Raw genomic sequence first — 11,276 nt, forward strand, 5'->3', positions numbered from 1 at the left:
ATATCGGATTTTCTGGGTTTGCAATCTTCACAAAAATCAACTTTCCATAACATTACTTATGAACTCACCAACATTTCATATGTTGACCGTTTTCAAAATAACTTGTATTGTCAGGTAACAGGTAAGCCGGAGAATAAGTACCAAGTCATGTCATGATGTTTTGCTTATACTATCTATTAGACAGTCTATGTTATGGAATTGTAACGTTTAAACAATGTACTGAATGTAAACAATATCAGTTGTAATATTTCAATGCATGGTGATGAATGATGTTATGATTCATGTATAATCATTGTGATGGTATTCAATTTAAGTCACAAGAGCCCTCGGACGTTTGCGCCGTCCGGTTCGGGGGTGTGACAATCGAGGTGGAGCAAACGGAAGAACCTTCAACATGGTCAACACCAGAGGAAGAGAATGCGTTGGTAGTGTCGTGGTGCGGGACATCAAAAAACCCAACTTCGGGAAACGATATGAGCAGAGTTGCTTATTGGGAAGTTGTGATCGGCAAATTTCGCACCATTTTAAAGAAGGCGACACATACCGCAATCACGATATGCTTAGTAGCAAGGTGACTAAAATAAGTTGGAAATGCACCAAGTTCAATTCCATCTGCAACAAACTTTCTTCGCACAAGCAATGTGGTATGAATGATTTCGATGTTTTTAGAGCCGCGAGGGGGGAATATCACGTACCAATGGGTCACGTTTTCGAGCACGAAAAAATTTGGGAGATTATGAGGCCAGACCCAAAAATGGATTTAAATTCCAACATCATCGAAGCAACAATCAAAGAGGTCTGGTGGTTCGGGTTCGGTTGACAATTCCAAAAAACGCACGAACATCGACCTCAACGCTGACACCAATGAGCTATCGGACGCCCTCAAGGACATCGAAGAAATCTCCCCTCCACGACGACTGATAGGGCACGACAATGCGAAGCTCTCAATGACATGCGAATGAAAGTGAAGTAGGCTTTGAGAGCACACGAAAATGAAAGCAAAATTCGACGCCCATACTGCACTCGCAAATAAAAGATATGAATTGCAACGTGAGCATTTGAAGTTCCTTCGTCAAGAAGCCGAGCAAGATCGCTTGACAAAGGATTTGACAATTGTTGGCAGTTAGCGAGGAAAATATGGAATGGAGACAAACGCAAGTGCTCCGAAAGATGGAGCAGATCAAGAAGAAATGGTTGGTCTAGGATTTTTATATTTTTTTAATTAAGGACTATCGTATTTTTCAGTTCATTGTTTTTTTTTGTAATGTCATTTTTAATTTTTAATGTTATGTTTAATTTAGGATTTAATTAAATTACATGTGTTATTAATTTATATGGTTTTTACAAATATTGTGACATAAATAAAAAAACAATAAATAAAACAAATCGGAAAAATACAAACTTCAAAAATCATATATATATATATATATATATATATATATATATATATATATATATATATATATATATATATATATATATATATATATATATATATATATATATATATAGAGGTTCTATGGAAAATAAAAAACATCAAAATGCATAAAAAAATATACTTAGAGATTACAAAACTTTTGAATTTTTTTTTTTTTTAAAATGACACCTTTTGTCACAAAATCGTTGAAAAAAATTTGAAATTTTTTTTTATAAAAAAGAAAAAGATTTTTTATTTGTTTTTCAACGAAATTTTAGTTGCGATTTATTTATGTGTAATGTCAAAAAGAAATTTGTGATGCCTAGGTATTTTTTATGTATTTTTATAATTTTTAGCGTTTTTTATTTTCCATATAACCCTTTCCTATATATATATATATATATATATATATATATATATATATATATATATATATATATATATATATATATATATATATATATATATATATATAAGAACTAGAAAAAAAAGAATGTTATAACAAGTTATTTGTTGTTGTCTATTTTCACACTTGGTTTTATAATATTACTAGACGAATGCCCACGTGTTGCGCAGTGGGATAATTATATAGTTTAATATAGTTATATATGGTTTAATGTATTGTGAATAAATCATACATAAAACTTGTATGCGATTAAATAACATGTATATTTTTGATTTACAGATTTTTTTTATCATAATAAACAATGAAATTTTTTTACTATTAGTTTAAAATTTTAAATGTAATTTTTATGTACACATTAGTATCTAATGTAATTAGTTGATGATTGATTAGATATGGATTCTCATTTGTGGTCGTCTATTTATGTTGAACCTCATAAAAATACATATTTAACGACTTTTGCTAGTTTTATTATTGAATAGAAAATGGTGCCGTATTTTAAGTAAATATAAAAAATCCCATTCTCAATCTATTTTAAGATAGTGACATATTTTAAGTTAATATAAAAAATCGTATTCTAGAACTAATGGAAAGAAAAAACTGAGCAAAAATTTTGAACTATAATAAAGTTGATTCCAATTAAAAAGTACTCAATCGAAGATATTATCATTCAATAAACATCATAAGATATTACGTTATATTCAAATTACAGACATTATTTTTGTAAGAGTCATTCAAAATATATTTGACTATAGTGCCTAATACAACAATGTAATAACCAAATGACCCTAACATATTTTAAATGAAATATAATTATAATATATTATCTATACAACTAAATTTCTGCACAACATGTGAGATTCGTCTACTATATGATATTCTTCTAATATATTATATTATAGTATAAACATTATATTTGGAAAACCACTTTGAGTTTTATTATAGTTTATAACATTAAATTTGTGATGGGTTGTATTTGATACACATTTGTGTATTTATATCTATATTATATATTTAAAACAAATCTTATATAAACATCCAACCTAAATATTCATTTTCAAGTTTTCTTTCTTCGCCACGGAAACAAACTTTTGTTATAAAGCCAAAAATGGAATAAAAGACACTTAATTGTATGATCATGATATATTGTATTTTGATTGGGGCTTGTACAAAACATACATGAGCATATATTATTAATTTATCTCTTGTTTTGAGTAATTCGAATAAGATAGCTTCAAATCCAACGTATCAAACGAATTACCCGTTTACTAAAGTCTAAAACCCAAAAACTCAAACATGTTCTAATACTATACAAATGCATGAGGTTTTAGCAAAATTATTATCTCATATGAATTACTATTGATTATGTGTGATTAATTATTAAGAAGGTGAAAAGATTTAGGGGTTTCAAATGCATGAGGTTTTAGCAAATTATTGTGGGGGGTTTCAAATGCATGACAATCAAGGGAAAATGCAAGTTTTATAAGCATTTAAGATATATGACTAGGATGGTGAGTTGACAACTTTTAGGTGTAATAATATATTGACATACAATGAGCCTATGAATAATGGAGGGTTGTACTATAAATGCTTCTTTTAATTAATTTTACCCCCCTAACATCAATCTAATCAATCAATCTAATTAATCTTTTAATTCGGACGATATTATAAAATTCGAACCACTATATAAAATGGAACAAAAGTAAAAATTTTCTTTACTGTAGAAACAAACCGATATCATTAGCGTTTATTGATAAATTGTAATTCATCCTAACCATCATGTAATACTTAATTTACAATGAGCATATCCAATGCATGATGTTTTATCCAGACTTCTCAGTACATACAAATCAGAACATTCGGTAGCATTAGTATACAATTGCTCGACTAAATGTTTTCAATCCGCATAACGCACCATGAAAATGTAATACATAACCAATTAATATATATCTGTGATAAATAAAGAAAAACTTTCTTTTTGCTTCGTTTTATATAGTCATTCGAATTTTAGTATGTCGTCCAAATTTATAATATCGTCCGAGTTTTAAAGCTTAATCCGAATTTCAAAATGTTGTTCGAATGTTATACGGTTATTGAAAATAATAATAATAATAATAATATTTAAAAAAAAAAAAAAAAAAAAAAAAAAAGAGTCATAAGGGTGGAATCCCAAAAAATAAAAGATAGTTATTGCAATAGCCATAAAATTCCACGTTGACTAAAACTTGATACCGTAACATAATCAGAAACCAGACTTACCCGGTCTCGTTTGATCAGGTGTACTTTCATAATATCGGTCGTCGCTCACCAAATAATAATAATAATAATAATATATAGTCAACTTCTAGACAAGGAGAATATCGATCTACTAGGAAAAAGCTGGCATAATCTGACTAATTCCATGGCCACTTGCACCACAACTTCTATTAAACTATCTTTATATAGTTTCTTCTCCATCGCACCCACAAGGACGTGGAGGGAGAAAGAAAAAAGAAAAAGATGGAGCAGCACGGGTACAAGCATTTCAGCCACTCGCACAACCTCATCATGCACCAACTGCCTGAAGGTGTCGATGTCTCCTGCTCCGGTTGCAACTCTTCCGGCGACGGCACTGTGTACATTTGCTGGCAATGCAACTTCTTCCTACACGAGCAATGCTACAGGGCAACACGATCTTTGAAACACCCATCACACCCTCCTCATCCTCTCACCTTGGTTCCTTACCCTACTTATCCTTCTAATTCCTTCTACTGCAATTCCTGTGAAATCATCGGAAGTGGCTTATCTTACTCCTGTGCTCATTGTGAGTTCGACCTTCATGTTCAATGCGCTTATTCCATTTCAAGAGCTACCAGCTTCCAAAAAGCTCATCAATACCCTACAAATTATTACGATCATCATCACCAAGAACTAGTTCCACCAAACACGGCTCACAATGCCCCCTTTGTTTCTGTTCCCGATAATCTTCAACAACTTCAACTCACTGCTTCTCAGAATCATTACACAGATCCCAATCCGCATTATGTTTCTATTCCTAACCCTATTAATATTAGCGGACAATATCATTCTACAGGTCAAAATGGGCATACAGTTTCCATTATTACTAGTTCCCAGTATCCTTCCATGGCTGAAGCTGGACCTTCTGTTTCCATCCCCGTTAAGGATCCTGTTATCAGTGCCCAATATCCTTCCATGGCTCAAACTGGACCTTCTGTTTCCATTCCCACTAGTTCTCAAGATCCTGTTATCAATACCCAATATCCTTCCATAGCTCAAACGGGACCTTCTGTTACCATTCCCACTAGTTCTCAGGATCCTGTTATTAGTGCCCAATATCCTTCCATGGCTCAAACCGGACCTTCTGTTTCCATTTCCACTAGCTCTCAGGAGTCTGTCACAAATACTCAATATCCTTCCACTGTTCAACCTAGACCTTCTGTTTCTATTCCCGCTAGTCCTGCGAATCAGGTTAATAGCACAGGAGATTCTTCAAAGCCTCAAAATGAACCTTCTGTTTCCATTCCCACTAGTTATCAGAATCCAGTAACTAGTCCACAATATCCTCCCGTGGATGTCTCTTCTGTTTCTATTCCTACCAATAATCTGAATCCTATACCTAGTGAACAAAAATTTAACATGGCTCAAAACGTTGCTTCTTCGGTTTCTGCTCCTAATGCTTCTCCTTATTGTCAACCTGAAAATCATATTGAATCTGGTCAAAACCAACCGAATCATAAAGGAATCATGCACTACAGTCACCCTCACAGTTTACGTATGGTCAACTTACAAGATGAAGATAATGAGATTGAATGTTCAGGATGTGAAGAAACTGTAAATGGAAAGGGCTATTCATGTGCTGAACCAAATTGCAACTTTCATCTTCATGAATCATGCTTTCAACTGAAACAACGGATCCAACACAAGTCACACCCGGAACACCCTCTAACTCTCCTCCCATTAGCACCTTACAACAATGAAAATGGTGAATTTACTTGCAATGCATGTTTTAGCGATGGTACAGGCTTTACCTATCACTGTTCTATTTGTAAATTTGATCTACACATCCAGTGTGTAAGCTTGCCTGAAACAGTGACAAGGAGCGATCATGAGCACTTGCTTAAACTGTATTACTCATGTCCAGTGAAAGGTGACGAGTACACATTCACGTGTGATGTTTGTCATGTGGATGTCCAAAAGGATCGTTGGACTTACTACTGTGAATCATGTGATTATGGTACGCATTTGGGTTGTGTGGATTGTGAAGAATGTGTTGTAGACAGTATTCTTGATACCCAAATGCAGCTCCAGAGGCTTCAGTTGCAAATGGAAATGTCGAGACAGAATGCCCAGTTCGTTGCTAGTATGGGTGCAAGCCTGTTAAGCTTGGTTTAGCTACACATTGCGATGAAAGTTCGGCTGCAACCTGAGGGACTCTTTTTAGTTATATTATCCTGATCCATGTTAACTTTCTCTCTTTCCTTGATGAGACTTCAATATTATCGGGTACTGTTATTTGTGCTATGGGTTCATAATGTACACATTCAGATTAATGTTTATGATGGTTGGTATTTTGAGTTTAGTTGTATAAAGTACTTTTTTTAACATAATTAGATCTTGGTGATATTGTTGGGATTAAATCAACGTCACAATAGTGCAAAAAAGATCTTGCTTTTACACGTAGGCGAGAGGAGGAGAATTTTATGACACCAAAACCAGAATTTTATTAAAGCCTTTTAAGAATATTAAGTTACAAGGTTAGATGCAAACATATAACTGCATCCACAATTAATTGAATTTCATAGAGTTCAATGGATTGTCACATCATCTTTCTATAATACATACAACTCTATTATTTATTTATTTATTTATTCTCTACAATACATTGAACTCTACAAAGTTTAATAGAATGTTACCAAATGTAATTAATAATAAACATTTAAAATTTAAAATATTTTTTTTCATTGAAGAGTTCAATGGTCGTTGAACTTCAAACCCATTAAATGTCAATGTGACATTTCACAATAGTAGAGTTTCATCAATTGAATGACACATAGACTTGTCACCCCATTCAACTATTCTATTAAACTCATCATTGTAGATGCTCTAAATACAATTCAAACCATCATCACTTTTATTCCTAACATTGCAACCTTTACTGACAATGATTCAATCTTTGACTGCCTAAGAGCATCCATAATTGTGAGTTTAATGGGAGGGTTGAATCATGTGGCAAGTTTAGTTATCATTTAATATATGAAACTCTACCATAGTGAGATGCTACATAAGCATTCAATGGATTTGGAGTTCTATGACCATTAAACTATTCAATATGAAAAAGGAAAGTTTTCTAGTCTTAAATATATACTATAAATTAGCTTTTATAATTTTCTATTGAATTTAGTAGAGCTCAAGGCATTGTGGAAAAAAATTGATAGAGATATATGGAATGTAAAAAAATGATATGACAATCCATTGAACTCTATAGAGTTCGATACATTAAGGATGTCCTAAACCCTTAACTCCTAATTCTAGATTATATTCCAATAGACATCTCCCTAAAAATATCCAAGACCCTCATTCAATCTTCTTCTCAGCTTAATGAAATCATAGCAATATGAATTATAGAATATTAACAACAACAAAAAAAAAAAAAAAAAAACCTTAATGTCATGATGAGTAGAGATCTAGTATTATGATTCCAAAACATAATAGCAAAGAGGATGTCCAAACTAAGACAAATATAGTGGTATTAAGCTATTTAGCCAAACAAATAAACTATGGGAGAGTATGCTAGAGGCGAGGTTGCGACATGTTAAAGCGATATCAAAAAAATAAATTCGGCTTTATGTTAGGGAGATCAACGATTGAGCAAACGCTTTATAAAGAAACATATAGAGAGACATAGGGATCTACGTATAGTGTTTGTGAGTTTGGAGACGGTGTATGAGTTTATTTCTCGGGTTGGATTACCTATTTACGAACACTGCTAAGAGATACATAGTCTTTCTCGCTGAAAATTGGGCTACACTAGGGTTTAGCTCTAGTCCGTATATTTTCACTTTGATCTTAGAGAAGATATTTCCCATGAGATTCAAGAAGGGAATTGGCGTATGTTTTTGTGGCATTTGTATATAATTGATGTCACACCCCCAAACCGGAACGGCGGAAACATTCGGGGGCGGATGACTTCATGTGGTAACGTAACAAATGACTACATAGTAAAGAAAGCAATAAAACCATCATATATATAATTGAAAGTTTACATTGTTAAAAGAGTACATGTTCAAAACCAATTACAATATGATGCCAAAGATATGAATTTAAACTGGCACCGCAACATTCCTTCTTCAAAAAGCTGTTTGGTACCTGCAATTACTGAGTCCTTGGGACATACAAGTAGTTTTGAAAGAATAGATAAGCATTTAAGCTGGTGAGTTTCATAAGTATTAAATGATAGTATTTGTATGAACTAAAATGAAATGGTTTGCTTTTGTTTGTTAGCTTCTAGAAAATCTCATATTTCCTACTGGTATAAATGTAGCCTTAAATCAAGACCAACGTTTGTTAGAAAGTTGATGTTTTTCCCATCTGTGAGTAGTGGTTTAGAAGTTCCAAACTTGTATCACAATTAGGTTTTTCATGCCTAAAGTAGTTAATTTATGTACGTATAAAACCTCCAATACATCTGAAAAACCTCGTAAATCAATGTGTTTTTAATACTCCATGTGAGTTTTATAACCATGCTATTAACTAGAAATGTCTATACACAACGTTCTTCAGGCGTTGGAATGTTCTGATGTTTGTCACCCCAAATGGTGTAATGTAGCTAACAGTCAGGGTGCGGGGTTGTCAATCCCGTATAGATCTATACACAAACACCATGCTCCCCCTCCAAGGGATTCTGGTATATAATACAGGACTTGAAATGCGTACTCGAGCGTACGTGAAGTTTAATGTCTCACAGAACTTAGTATAAAACAGATTTACGTGTGAAAACGTTCGTTTGTTCTTGTATATGAAAGTAACTTCTTGAAATAATATTTTCAGTATGTAAAAGTTCGTAGTGTTCTCGTAAAACTATACCTATTATAGTTTTCTAAAAGTGCGATTCGTTTGTATAGTAATCCCTATTGAAATGCTCACTGGTCATGAAAAGTATAATTTTTGTAGTGCCTAAAACTAGACACATATACTCGTAGTATAAACAGAGTGTTTGATTTACATAAATACATAAATCATTTCTTATTTCAAAAGATAAGATGTTATCGTGGTATAATTTGCATACGAAAGTTTCCCTATAATAGTTATAAATCACATATGATTCTATTGATAAAAAGCTTATAATGAAACTTTATATAACACATAATAATAATCGAGTGTTTTACTTGTATTCCCCCCCCCCCCCCCTAAAAGCATAAAAAGTATTTATAAAACATTTAAAAGTGTGCATTGTAGGGGTATGAACTCACTTGAAAGATCGAAGAAGGCGAGATGAAAACCGAGCAGAATTTCGACTCGAGAAAGCGGATTTTCTCGGGATTCTCGGGAGCACAAACGACCTTCGGGACTTGAGCAAGGTAACCGGGACTTCGGGATAGCACGTGCATGGAAAACGAGGCAAAAACGCAAGAAAGATGAGAGGAATTGGCCCTTTTCTTTGGAACCCTCGCATCCCTTTTATAAGGAGTGGGAACCGCCTCGGTACGCTGGGCGTACTCGTGCGTCATGCGTGACCGCATCCTCGACTGCTTCGGAATCTGGATGGGATGGGGCATAGCCTCGCATAGGGGTGACGTGGACGATCCGAGGCCTAGGCCTCAAGTACGTTGGGCGTACTCGACCCGTGACTCAGCCTTCGGATAAATACCGAAATTAAATATAAAAATTATATTTTTATTATTTAATAAACTTCAAAGTTCATATCTTCTTCATACGGACTCCGTTTTCGACGTTCTTTATATCCACACGTAAGTGACACTATACTCTACAACTTTCGTTTAGATTCCGTCAGCAAATTTTGAAATTATTTTTATTATTTATTTTTAAAAGGTCGCGGTAAGAAAATTTCGTTAGAAATTCATAACTTCATTATCTGACATCTGTTTTTGCCAGACTTTTTACCGTTGAAAAACAATTGTCGAGACCTTCGATTCTCATTTAGGTTATTCTGGTCAAAAGTCGTTCGATCTCCGTTTCGAGTTTTTAGCTGTCCGTTGCTAAGCCGAACTTTGAAAATTCATAACTTCCTTATACGAAGTCAGATTTGGGCGTTCTTTTTACGTACGATCACAGTTTAGTGACATCTAACATAATAGGTAACTTAATTAGTATTTTTGGATATTTTATTTTCGAAGTTAAATTCATTATAACAAACGTGGTTACAATACTTGACTTTTTAGGTCGTTACATAGAGTTGAAATATCGGGTTGTCACATCATCCCCCTGTTAGAGGGAATTTCGTCCCGAAATTTAAAGTAAGAAAGATACATTCGAATCAAAGAAAAAGATTTGGGTACTTTTGTTTCATCTGATCTTTGCGTTCCCATGTGAATTCAGGTCCTCACTTGGCGTTCCAACGGACTTTCACGATGGGTATGCGACTTTGTTTCGTTTGTTTGACCTCTCGGTCCATGATTTCTACCGGTTCTTCCATGAAGTTGAGGCTCTCGTTGATCTCGATCTCGTCGAGTGGAATAACAAGAGTCTCATCGGACAGACACTTTTTCAAGTTCGATACATGGAAGGTTGGATGTATGTTACTAAGTTCACGTGGTAGATTAAGTTTGTAAGCTACAAGGCCGATTCAATAGAACACAGTCGCCTACTTGGAATTCCAAAGGTTTCCTCCATTGGTCAGCATAGCTTTTCTGTCGGTCTCTAGATGCTTTCAACCGTTCACGAATCTGAACGATCTTCTCTGTCGTTTCTTGTATGATTTCCGGACCGGTGAGAGTGTTTTCAGTATCTCGTCCTTTAGCTAACTGTGTGTCGCCAACTTCAGTCCAGCACAGAGGGGACCTGCACTTACGGCCATAGAGGGCTTCAAATGGAGCAGCCTTTATGCTCGTATGATAACTATTGTTGTATGAAAATTCGACAAGGGGTAAATGGATATCCCATGCCTTTCCAAAGTCAATCACACAGGCTCTCAGCATATCTTCCAAAGTTTGTATCGTTCTCTCACTTTGCCCGTCTGTTTGTGGATGGTAGGCTGTACTCATGTCTAGTCTAGTCCCCAGGGAACTTTGTAGTGACTGCCAGAACCTTGATGTAAATCTACTATCTCTATCGGAGATAATGGATATCGGAACACCATGCAATTGCACTATTTCCCTTATGCACATTCTTGTAAGCCTTTCCATCTTGTCAGTCTCCTTGATTGGTAGAAAATGTGCGGATTTGGTCAATCTGTCGACGATGACCCATATGGTATCAAGTCCACCCGTTGTCTTGGGC

At 34.4% G+C, this 11,276-nt stretch overlaps 1 protein-coding gene across 1 annotated transcript; it reads left to right on the plus strand.

Moving 5' to 3' along the window:
• The first annotated feature begins 4,277 nt into the window (after positions 1–4,277).
• On the plus strand, positions 4,278–6,409 carry LOC145041934 (uncharacterized). Its single transcript, XM_078990185.1, has one exon. The coding sequence runs from the start codon at positions 4,320–4,322 to the stop codon at positions 6,210–6,212; it is 1,893 nt and encodes a 630-aa protein (XP_078846311.1). The 5' UTR covers positions 4,278–4,319; the 3' UTR covers positions 6,213–6,409.
• The last annotated feature ends 4,867 nt before the right edge of the window (positions 6,410–11,276 follow it).

Source organism: Lactuca saligna, chromosome 4 (assembly GCF_052625555.1).
Source record: "Lactuca saligna cultivar CGN05327 chromosome 4, ASM5262555v1, whole genome shotgun sequence".
In the NCBI taxonomy this organism is placed as follows: domain Eukaryota; kingdom Viridiplantae; phylum Streptophyta; class Magnoliopsida; order Asterales; family Asteraceae; genus Lactuca; species Lactuca saligna.

Excerpts from the sequence above, each read along its gene's own strand:
- LOC145041934 (XM_078990185.1), top strand. The coding sequence starts at position 4,320 with ATGGAGCAGCACGGGTACAAGCATTTCAGCCACTCGCACAACCTCATC.